This window comes from Prunus dulcis, chromosome 2 (assembly GCF_902201215.1).
Source record: "Prunus dulcis chromosome 2, ALMONDv2, whole genome shotgun sequence".
Classification (NCBI taxonomy): domain Eukaryota; kingdom Viridiplantae; phylum Streptophyta; class Magnoliopsida; order Rosales; family Rosaceae; genus Prunus; species Prunus dulcis.
The window spans coordinates 22,779,770-22,791,843 of record NC_047651.1 but is presented as its reverse complement, the minus strand read 5'-3'; the positions used below and the strand labels follow the sequence as shown (position 1 = coordinate 22,791,843).

Sequence of the window (12,074 nt, the reverse complement as noted above, 5' to 3'; positions counted from 1 at the left end):
TCTTCTAATTTTTGTACTACTTAAACTGTTATTATCATAATATCGTACGTGTAAGAGTTTTTCATCACAAATATCATATTCGTCTATCTAATGTTCATAAGAAAAGGGGATCAATGTTGGTTCAAAAAATAAAGTCCAGCATTGACGAGAGAAGTTTAGATATAACAAACGAATTTCCCAAGTAAAAGAAAAACAAGTAGATTAGATATAAGTAGGGAATAAGGATTCGAAGGAGCTGGAGGCGTACAAGTCACAGGTTTTTTTTCTTTTTGGCTAGTGGGAGAAGTCTCAGGTTGTCATAAACTTGATAGCTACATTTTACAACCAAAACCAAAGTTCATGCACACAACTTATAATAGGTTGACCTTATATATATAATTTAGAGATTTGAAACGAATGTTTGTTCGGTATAAAGAGTTGAAAATGAAAATGCAAATGTGTGGTAGCCATAGGTTTTCAGATCAATGACACCATGGCATATATAAATCTATGGTAACTTGGTAAGCTATTGGGTGTTGAAACTGGAGGAAGTGGGTAATTAAGTTCTGGGTTTTGGTGCAGAGAGATAAGAGTGAAAGAGTGAAAGGGTGAGAAAGTAGGTTGGGGATGAGAGAACATCGGGGCGACTTGTCAGCCATAAAATACGGGTCAAACAAGAGTAAGATGGTGCCATATTCCTTACAATCTAAGCAATATATATATATATATATGTATATAAATGTACATATAAAATAATTAGGGATTTAATCCCCCTATTAATTCCTTTGTCTTCAAATTTATTCTTCTCTTCCTTTTCCCTCCCTTTCACCACCCACTTTTGACATAACCCTCCTCAAAATCACAACTCAGAATTACGCCTTAATTGGCTTAGTAATTAGGTCATTTGGAAACTTAGCTTATGTGTTTGATTTGAAGTAGATTGCACCACTGTTGTAGTTACATGCAGTTTTCGTATAATTAGGGATATATCAGATAGTCAGTCGATCGAGAACCTAATTTCTATAGTGTCAAGCATGCGTGTGCCATGTTGTTATGGTACGCATCTCGAAATTAAGGCATTGGGTTTCTTCTTAAGTTAATCATTAATTAATTAAATTATCAGCCATCTGATTAACAAAAAAAGTACATTAAATCATTGAAGCTGTTGACAGCACTGGTTCAAATTATGGGCAATGCAGGATTTGGATGGTTGAAATAAACAGCTAGCTAGGTTAGATGAATCGCAATCTTCCCATATATATATGAAAATGTAGGTAAGCTGTCCAGAAAATATGTATCTGTCTCTGTAAATATCCGTCGGCAAAATAACTTATCTATTGAAGGGTGCCTAGTCTTTTTCTATGGACATCATCACTGATCTGATGTGTTGAGTAATTTTACAGAGCAGTGAGCTGCTTGTTGAAGTGGGAGGTGTACACTTCTGCTAACAGTTGCCAAACCAAACGCCGATGACTTGTTGCCATGCCCATGATATCTACAACCCATCTTTAGGAATTATTAGCGGAGTCTGAGATGATGACTGAAAAAAGAACAATTAATCACAAGCAACTTGGTTTGTCCCATCAATCAAGATTGGATTGTCTCATTTTCTTTTGTTGTTGTTGTTGTTGTTGTTGTTGTTGTTGTTGTGTGTGCGTGTGTGCGTGTGTGGGCGTTTTCTTTTTGCTTGCAAGTATGGCTGACTAAATTAGACAAGGAATATATTATAATTAACTTTTATTCGAATGAGAATACAGATGACTGGCCAGCTAGTTTCATCATTGTTGGTTTGAATTTGCTATAATCCATATGCGTACAACAGTGGTAAAAGAGGGAAAATATTCATCCATGTTTGACAAATTATACTTCTGACTAAAATCATATGGGTCTCAAATTGGTCTTATAGCCCTTCAAGCACAAATTGCGGTTTTCATACGGTGATGATGCTGATATAAAATTTCGTTTTCGGAGCTGGATCCCAGATATGGGCAAGGTGGGTTCTTGGATTTGACAAGAAACTAACATGCTTATTACAATTTAATTATATATGATCACTTTTTCATTTATTTTTTCAACAATGATTAATGCTTACTTCTAGCGTGTCATATTTATGAGGCGTTGTTTTATTCAAAAAGAGAGAGTGAGAGTTAAATTCTTATCGTAGTTGTGAAATATTCTATTACTGAGCAAGTGACCACCAACAAAAAAATTTATCTTAGCATTCTTCTTAATAGTTTATCTTAGATTATTAGGAAAAGTACATTGCTATAATGATCTGTATTCAAATGTCAAAGAGAGAAAAAAAAAAAACCAGGAGAGGAAAAAGAAAGTTAGGTCTGTCCTGAGAATTAATGAAGCAAAAGCCACATGCAGTCTATGAAATCAAATGGTTGATTCAAAAAGTCAAAACACATTTAAGGACTCACACGTGAGCAAAGAGAGAGAGAGAGAGAGAGAGCAAGCAGTCAGAGAGCTGGCATTTATATGCTTCTCTCTCTCTCCCGCTCCCAATCTCTCTTCTCTCTCCATTGATGCCTTTTTTTTTTTTTTTTTATAATCTCAGACTCAGCAGATGAGAGTGCTCTGCTGTTTGATCTCTGAAGAACCATAATTCCTGAGATCCTCGTACATCAACCAAAGAGATCGATCCAATCCAACCAAACCCATCATTTCATCACCAACAAACAAAAGCATCATTACCAGCTTCTCTGCTTCCCCTCTTACAATTTCAGTCTCAGTAGTTGTACTCTCTAACACTCCAACCCCTTCTGTCTCTTAATTTCTTTTACAAACAATATGGACCACTTTTCTAGTGTACCTTGCCTTTGAAGTACCCTCATTATTAATTTGTATTTCTACCCTCTTATTGTACTTTCCTTCCTTTCCTTCAAATCCTTTCTCTCTTTCTCCTTTGGCAGCACCCTATCCTCTCCCCAGAGAGCATGCCTGAATGTCCAGAGAAAGGTAACCTCTCTCGCTCTCTCTTTTGTTTTTGTTCTCTCTCCTAAAATTGCATCATCAATAGGAACCTTAATTAATTAAATTTACTTTTCAATCTAATTAATTACAACCTTTTTTATGTCTTATTTATAAGTGGGCCATGGCAATTTTGCTTATGCATTTTCTCTGCTTCTCTACTTAATTGTAGGGAGATATCTGATGAGATAGGCAAGACGATTAAGAGAGAAACTGATGCTTCTTCTCATCATCGAATGGGAAGAAGACACATGTTGGGCCCTCCCGGAACCCTGAACACCATCACCCCTTGTGCTGCCTGTAAGCTCCTCAGACGAAGATGTGCTCAGGAATGCCCCTTTTCTCCTTACTTCTCTCCCCACGAACCCCAAAAGTTCGCCTCCGTCCACAAGGTCTTTGGTGCCAGCAACGTCTCCAAGATGCTCATGGTAAGTAACTTATCATAAACCCTAATTGTTCAAATCGTCATTATGCATTGATCATTTACATTCAATTTTGGGGAAAGAATATTTGGTACCGATACAAACACTGCAGTGTAGATACTTTGCTGCCGTTCAAGTTTATTTATTCTTAATTACATTAATTATTTCTGATTTTTGTTTGTTTGCGTGTGTGTTTGATGTAATTAATTAATTCAGGAGGTGCCGGAGAGTCAACGAGCAGATGCTGCAAATAGTCTTGTTTATGAAGCAAATGTGAGGCTAAGAGATCCAGTTTATGGATGCATGGGTGCGATTTCAGCTTTGCAACAACAGGTTCAATCTTTACAAGCTGAGCTCAATGCAGTTAGGGGTGAGATACTTAAATACAAATATAGGGAAGCGAATCTCCTTCCTTCTAATCCTCATCATATGGCTTTGTTCTCTACTTCGGGGGCTGTTTCGATTGCTTCCCTGCCGCAGACCCCACAGCCGCCTCCCCCGCCACCTCCGCCTCCACCTCTACCTCCTACCTCCTCCTCTTCTTCTATGTACACTAATCAACCAAGCACCGCGGACTATAGCACCCTTTCAAGTGAAAATGTTTCCTTCTTTGGTTAAAATCTTAATTATTATTAGACTCATGAAATCAAGAGAGATCGATCCCATTTAATTTTCTTATTATGATGATTCTTCAAGTGGAATAAAATGATGATAAAGAGAGAATTATATAATTTATATTATATATTGGCTGCTTGGGGTTTTTTTTAGTTTCTTAGTTACTGTCTTAATCCAATTTAGGTCCCTATTTTGTCTCTAGATATTGTTGGTTGTTATGTTCCTTTCTTCATGCCACATATTAACTTTAATTTCCACCACTTTTCTTCTACTTCCTCCTAGTTATAGTTATTGAACGGCAACCATATATAGCCACCAAAACTAAACATGTTATCATTTCTTCTTCCGCCACTTCTGAATTCGACAAAAGAACAAATTTTTACTGAAACCCTAATACCGGCTTACATTAGGGGAAAAAATATATATAAATATCTGCGGCTGAGAGGTCTGTGGTGGTGATGTTAGGTTTGGTTGGGATTGGGCTTAATCATGGTGTCATTTTCGCGTGCTGTGATCTAGTTTGTCTATAGACTACATAGACAATTGCACATGTTAGTCTCTGCCAATATAGGATCATGAATTATTCTTAATTTGGAGAAATTAGTATATTGAAGTTGGGGGAGGAGACAAAGGCTTGTGAAGTGTTGTGATCTTCATCAGCATTTAGTATTTGAGTTCTACGGAGGCCTGTATGTTGTATTAATGTGGGATAACCCTTGTAATGATATCGATTATTCTACTTTATCTCTAATCTGTGCACAATAAATACTTTGCAGAGTGATTCTGGATAAATTAAGGTTACTTCCTTAGTAGGACTAATATTTTAAGGAACAAGTTGGTAACCCTGACCAAGCATATATATGATATAAGAATCTAAAAAATATTATTAGATAACTAAGTTTATTAATTTTAGAATTTAAACATCCAACTCAAAAAGATTTGGTAATGAGCGGAGAGGTCCAAAATGGTTTATTAAACCATTAAGGCAAGTCTTCTATTTCCAACATGGGATTATACTCTCAACACAAAAACAGTGGCTATGGGTAGCTAGAAAATAATTCAATGGTTCTTCGTTATACATAAATTACGTCCTATATGTTAAGTTAGTAGATTTAGTCGAATTCGGCCTGTCTATACGAAATGTTACAAAGTTTTGGGGATAACTTGATTGTGAAATTGGGATAAAGGGCAGTTTTGTAAAATGCAATAATGATCAGTATAATCAGACAATGCACATACATATATATATGTTGCTATTTAGTGAAGTTACAGCATATATTTTGTGAAGTAGATGTATCTGTATTTATTTGTTGGATGGTCAATGGTCCTGCCAGCTGCTAGATTAGTTTCTCAAAGCAGTTTGGTTTTCTTGGCGTGTGGATTTCAACCCAAGTGGAATTCGGGAAAGAAGGAACCTCATGAATAACATAACCAAGAAAACCAAATGGAGAATTTCGATCCTTGTTTACTACCTTTCAATTATATATATATATATATATATATATATATATATATATATATATAGCTTTACTGAATTTCGTCAGCCTCATTCAAGTCTCTAGAACCAAGATGTGATGGAATTTGGTCTTATGTCATGGGTTGCTTAAAATAGTGGCATCTTATCTTGTCTTCGTACAACCCCCTTTGATTTCTATATTGAAAACTGTTCAAAGAAATGCGATCATCTACATGCCCTTCTTTATACAGCAAGATGGTGTGTGTATACAGCTTTGAAACCAAAGGGAGATTAATTAATAATTTGATATGGAACTAAAGCTCCAATGGATCAGAAGGTTAGCACATATAATTAGGGTTGTTTGAGTTTATTTTTGTTTTGAGTTTCTTGAATCTATCAATATGCATGTGTGTATAGAGGTTTCCCAAGGTCTAGTATGCATGTACTGATGAATATGCATGCATATATATTCTTGCCTGCTTAGATCTCACTCGACACCCTTTTAAACATTTTGAGGCACCATTAACTGATAATTGATTGATATGCTTGATTAATTGCGTACATTCTAACATAAGCCTCCATTTGGTTAATTTTTTAAACAACTAATTAAACGGAATTTTGCTACCTAATTTCTTCCCCTAAAGGAAATAGGCAAATGAGGAAATATTGGTGTTCAAGATAACCTATGTTGTTGCGCGGCGAATTTATATTGCAGGCTTGAATACATATGGTTATGGTTGCTGAATCGGGGATTTTAGTCATTTTTGGGTTGTGCTTGATTCATTCCAGATTAATTCAACATGTTGTTGCGTTTGATCACGAGATAAGATTTATTCATATTCATCACATCTTTGCTTGTACTTGTGTTTGTTTATCAATAAAAAACCTTTCGCTTAAAAAAAATTTGGGGTATCTCCTTATTTGATATTGATTAGCAGCCTTGAGATTCAAGTACGAATGAGAAAGAAAACCTGGATGTGCTTCGTTTGAAGAGATATTTATAAGAGTCGGTGCAATTTTAATCTTAATACAAATCTAGGTAGAGCTAGCTCTCCTAATGAAGATAAATTCACCTTTTTGGAACTTGCAAGTGGTTTGATTTAGACTAGCAAGCTCAGTTAGAGACCATATCTGAAGTCACTAATCGGGTCTTAAAGTCAGAGTTAATTGACCTTACGAAGAATTAGAAGATGATTATGGCTTATGTTAACAAATATAAACAAGTTCCTGATCAAAACATAAATTCAGAAATCATATATATTTGACCAATGTTTCTCTCTCTAGCACATGTATGCTCTCAAATCTCGAGGATGAAACTAAACCAAATGCTAGCTAGCTGCCAATGCCATGCAGGAATATTTCGTACAAATGTTTAAATTATAGTGATAGGAAGAAAGAAAGATCACAAACTTAAGAACCCTAGTGGCAAATTAATTAGGGCCTGGAATAGACAACTTGTACACTGAATTTTAAACAAGAGTGCACACATGACGACTCTGGGAAGTTGAGGAATATATATGATTTTTTTGACTGCCATGGCATTTATGTGGGTTGACAACTTTAGCTTATATAATCATAAGGATGTCAACAATGAGAATAGATTAACATATATAATAGCTTTCATGTGATGCAGAACTAAATTCTTCCCGAGATTGTTTAACCATTTTATTTTTCTTGAATTGTTTAATTTAAGAGCTAATTGGTCTAACCCACCATATGTGTGTAATTGTTTAACCAAAACCACAGTAAAGTTTTCTCAATTGAGCTTTATTATTATTATTTTTATTATTTTTATTATTATTATTATTATTATTATTTTACACAAGAGAATGTGAGATTAAATTTAGAAAATTATTAAGGGTCCGTTTGGTATTCTACTCAAAAATCATGATTTTTTTATTTATTTTAATCATGAGTTTTAAAATACTGATTTTAAGATCTAAAAATTTGTTTGGCATTGCACTCCAAACTATTTTTAAGATCTTAAAACAATTGAAATTAAAATCAGAAAATCAAAAACCCTAATTCCCATATTGAAAATAAGAAATGGCAAAGGAGAGAGGGAGGAGAGAGGGAAAGAGACAGGAGAGGGAGGAGAGAGAAAGATGAGGGAGAGGGAGGAGAGAGAGAATCTCACTTTTTTATCTTCAATAGTGGGGTTGTTTTTTAGTTTTAAAAATTGAGTCGACCAAATGGATATTTTGAGATTTGGACTTAAAATATGTTTTTGAGTTTATAAAATTAGATACGAGTAGAACACCAAATGGGCCATAATTCACTGGCTTCTAAACAAATTAATTATGTGTTGTTTTTATTTATTCTATTTTATTTTTATAGAGAGAACCTCGTTCACTAAACAAATCACATAATAGAGCGTCCTTAATAAGATTAGGGGGCACCTCAAACCAAATAAAGTTGTCTGCATTATACAGATCGAAACGAGAAAGTCAGTATTCAACTCCATTTACTTTCCTATAAGTAAATTGAAAAAGAGAACCAGGAATCTTTTTCTTGACATGCTTTACATATTCAACAATGGTACCAACGTTTATAATGGTAATGTTGTTAATGGTAATGTTTATGCCTTTTTAGCAGATTCGTATGTTGGCTAGAAATTGCTTAATTAGCAAAATTGGTGAATTCAAGTGCTATCGTCAATGAATTCCCCGTCAACTCAACTAGAATGTTGACCACCGAAACGATTAATTAATAAATTCGAGCAGTAATCACGTGTTAACAAGTTAATCATTGATGGATTTTATTGTTAGCACAATCTATTAGGACAGGCCTCGATCGAGCTAGGCCCAAATCTAGTATCCTAAATGGCAAGGCCCAAAAGAAACTCTTTATACACCCTGAAAGGCACCCAACTAAGACAAATACACATCCCTGGTTTCAAACAAGAACAAAACTCTGATATATGACACCTTCTAAGAGAAACCATGAAATAATTAATTAAATTATTGGATTAATCCTCCTGCAATTCAACCTGATCTCGCCAGCTGGACCAATGAGGGGGTTGACGCTTCCCATCTTGATCATGGCAGACGCAAAGTCGTTAAAGAAGGCTTCTTGGTCTTCACTGTAGGTGCGCACTATGGGATCAGTTTTGCCTCCACTGAAGAGCTGCTGATCAGAGTGGAGGAGCCCTTTATTCTGGACAAGGTTTTTGTAGTAGCTGTTGTCAAACACTAATGGGGTTTGAGCATCAATTGGAGCCAAGTTGGCGTCACCTGAGCCTTTGGATCTTGGGCATTTTAATCTCCTTTTCTGGGCAAGCTCTTTGTTCATGTTGCTCTCATTGTATATGCGCTCTCTGAAGGAGTGACATTGTGCTTCTCCAAGTGTATGAGCTCCTGGCAGGTAAATATTAATTTTACCAACAACAAAAAAACCACATATTAATATAATGGATTAGTAGACATGAGATAAAATGTTAATTTATTACGGCATTCGAATAAGAGTCCCAGTATTGATAACTTAAAAACGTAACATGCTAGTAATACCTACTAAAGCAACCAAGTCTCTCCTTTTAAGCGCAATACCACGGAATCTAAGGACGAGCTCCTTTAAATTGGCTTTCGGAAGGGGTAAGCTGATATTAGTAACGATCGCGTTTGTAGCCCTAGCGTCTCTCCTTCCCAATTGAACACCCCAACTTGGTCCTCCAAGCTGCATCATTAGGTGTGAATTATGAAGTTGATTATGGAATTAATCAAGTAGTAAGCAAGTGATTAATTAACTTACAATGGAAACAGAGTCTCTGGCAACAATGGCAATAATATCAGCACATGAGACGATGCCAGGGCACATTTTCTCCACCGCAGACTTGATTTCATCAATCACTTCATACCCCCTCGTAGAATTCTTATTGGGAGGTATATTTTTCTCTCCAATGAAGTTTGGTGCATCATCCAGCAGCAACGACGCATCACATCCCTGCACACCCATAATATTTCTAAGACCACCCAAATTAACAAAAAAACCATGTCACAAATGACAAATTTCTAAGTTGCATGCATAAAGATGAAGGAGAAGGTGAATTTACGTTAACAAAACAGTCATGGTAGAAGAGGCGGAGGAGAGAGGCTCCCATTCGAGCCTCCTTTTTAATGGTGGATTCAACTATGGGTTTCACAGTGGGGAAGAGTTTTGGACAAGAAGTGGCATAAAAACTTGGTGACATTTCATCGATGGCCTTGGCTTCCATGTGCACAATTAGGAGAGCCAAGGTCAAGAAAATGGCTGTTGAGGCATAAGAGGAAGCCATTGATCTCATTTGTTTGTTTTGGTTAATTAGAGAGGCTTTTGGAAACACAGAAAAAATCTATGTTGATTAAAATTTTAAATTCAAAGGAAAAAAAAGAAGGTAAATTCAGGTTAGCTAGGGTAGCCACTTATAGACTTAGAAGAATCGACTAACTCAAACTCAAATCCTACAACTTAGCAGATGAAAGTGCCTACAAAACAGAACGGTAACTCCATCAGTCCACAAACAAGTGTACCCAAGTTTTGCACACATGTTGGCTTTGAACATAACAAACCTTCCCCATCTAGAGTTTGACTCGGATATACATATCTGATGCAAAGTTTGATTAATTAATTCAAATCTTAGTTAGTAGACCCATTCATTCAATTCCCCTGTTTAATTCAAATCTTAATTAGTAGACTATCGGTTGTACTAAAAAAACAATAATAACATAGATTTATCCATTTAATATATCTCAACAGAATGAACACAACATAACACATTACGTTACAGCTTTCAAACAAAATTCTAAATCCTTCAAGGCCATTAAACCCAAAACATAGACTCAAACAAAAAGCCAATCAATTTATTATAAGCACCACAGTGAGAAAACAAAGTGGTGCTAGCTTAATTGGGCTTCCTGCAATTCTTCCTAATCTCCCCATTGGATCCAGTGAGAGGTTTGATATCTCCCATCTTGATGATGGCGGTCACAAAGTCAGAACTGAAGGTGTTGTAGCTGTTGCTGTAGGTGCGCACTATGGAATCAGTGGACCCACCATTGAACAACTGCTGATCAGAATGGAGGAGGCCTTTGTTCTGGATGAGGTTCTTGAAGTAGTTGTTGTCAAAAGCAGTAGGGGTTTGAAGATCAAGTGGGGCCAAGTTGTTGTCCCCTGAGCCAGAGGCTCTTGGGCAGTTTGATCGCCTTGTTTGGGCGAAGGAGCTATCCAAATTGGTCTCATTGTATATGCGGGGCCTGAATTGTATGCACCTTGATTGCCCAATTGTATGCGATCCTGACAAATTTTACAAGCCCAAATAAAATAGTTAGAACTTGTAACACTTGATTAAAGAAAGACAAAGTTATTTTTTGTCTTCGTAATTTCAATTTTGTCAATTTTTTCCCTCCACTTTCTTATTCTATCACGGAATTGGACGTATCCTTGAATTGCGAAGATATAACACTATATGGGTTAAATTGACATAATTAAAAGCATAAGACAAAAATAGAAACTTTGACAAACTATCGAGACGTAAAGTAATTTTTAACCTTAAAATAATTAATTGGTGTCCATAAACAAGTCTAGGGTGTGCATCAGAAAAATATAATCACCAGATAAAGCAACCAAGTCCCTGGTGGAAAGGCCAAGAGCATTGAATCTAGAGATCAGCTGGTTTAGGTTCGAGGTTGGAGGGGGGATGCTGTTATTAGCAGCGGCCTGGCTTGCAGTTCTTGCGTCTCTTCTTCCCACTTTCACGTTCCAACTTGGTCCTCCAAGCTGCATTAATTCACACATCAAAAACAAAAACGTAATTAATTAAGTTAATTAACTAATTGGACCGTGAATTATTGAGTAGGTAATAAATTAGTTTAACTTACGATGGCAACAGAGTCTCTGGAAGCAATGGCCAATATATCAGCGCATGACACCACACCGGGGCACACGTTCTCCACTGCCGACTTTATGTTGTCAACCACGTCAAATCCCCGTGCAGAATTCCGATTGGGAACTGCATTTTTCTCTCCAGTGAAGCTCGACGTGTCGTCGAGGAGCAAGGAGCCATCGCATCCCTGGAAATTGGTAATTTATTAAGGAATTAAACCCAATGAAGAGAGAAATTAGTTAACCTAGACAACGACATCTTAGAGTACGTGTAGAAACCAATGTGTCAAACTTGTATTTTCAAAGACATCATATATGTAATGCATGCAGGTACTTTATAACGCAGACAATTTTGTTGACCTTTTGGCTCGTGATGTCATGTTTGATACATAAATAAATTACAAATTTGAAACCTAGGTATGTAACTTTTTTTTTTTTTTTTTTGGGAGCATACATTAACGAAACAGTCGTGGAAGTGGAGGCGGAGAAGGGAGGCCCCAATTCGGGCCTCGTTTCGGATAGCGGATTGCACTGTGGATCTCACAGTGGAGAAGACCCTCGGGCAAGAGCTAGAGTAGAAATTTGTTGAAAGTTGAGCACTTAAAGTGGCCGTTTGCAGAAGGAGAGCCAAGGTCAAAATGGCCATGAAAGAAGAGGAAGCCATTGATGCTAGCTCAATATAATGTATAGTGTGTATATGGTGGATAACTTAAACCAGAGCTTGTGTTGAAAACGAGGCCAAAGATGGTGCTACTTATATAGCGCTTCTT

The 12,074-nt window shown here is 36.5% G+C and overlaps 3 protein-coding genes across 3 annotated transcripts; 1 reads left to right on the top strand and 2 right to left on the bottom strand.

Moving 5' to 3' along the window:
* The first annotated feature begins 2,559 nt into the window (after positions 1 to 2,559).
* On the top strand, positions 2,560 to 4,112 carry LOC117617526 (LOB domain-containing protein 15). Its single transcript, XM_034346933.1, has 3 exons — positions 2,560 to 2,943; positions 3,128 to 3,383; positions 3,594 to 4,112. Exons 1-3 carry the CDS (start codon positions 2,930 to 2,932, stop codon positions 3,993 to 3,995), a joined length of 672 nt encoding a protein of 223 aa, XP_034202824.1. The 5' UTR covers positions 2,560 to 2,929; the 3' UTR covers positions 3,996 to 4,112.
* A 4,291-nt stretch (positions 4,113 to 8,403) lies between these two features.
* LOC117618403 (peroxidase P7-like) lies at positions 8,404 to 9,718 on the bottom strand. Its single transcript, XM_034347977.1, has 4 exons — positions 9,497 to 9,718; positions 9,196 to 9,387; positions 8,955 to 9,120; positions 8,404 to 8,804 (listed from the first exon to the last, which is right to left on the bottom strand). Exons 1-4 carry the CDS (start codon positions 9,716 to 9,718, stop codon positions 8,404 to 8,406), a joined length of 981 nt encoding a protein of 326 aa, XP_034203868.1.
* A 412-nt stretch (positions 9,719 to 10,130) lies between these two features.
* Positions 10,131 to 12,034, bottom strand: LOC117619139 (peroxidase P7-like). The gene is made up of 4 exons (XM_034349007.1): positions 11,759 to 12,034; positions 11,301 to 11,492; positions 11,034 to 11,199; positions 10,131 to 10,716 (listed from the first exon to the last, which is right to left on the bottom strand). Exons 1-4 carry the CDS (start codon positions 11,966 to 11,968, stop codon positions 10,325 to 10,327), a joined length of 960 nt encoding a protein of 319 aa, XP_034204898.1. The 5' UTR covers positions 11,969 to 12,034; the 3' UTR covers positions 10,131 to 10,324.
* Positions 12,035 to 12,074: the final 40 nt, after the last annotated feature.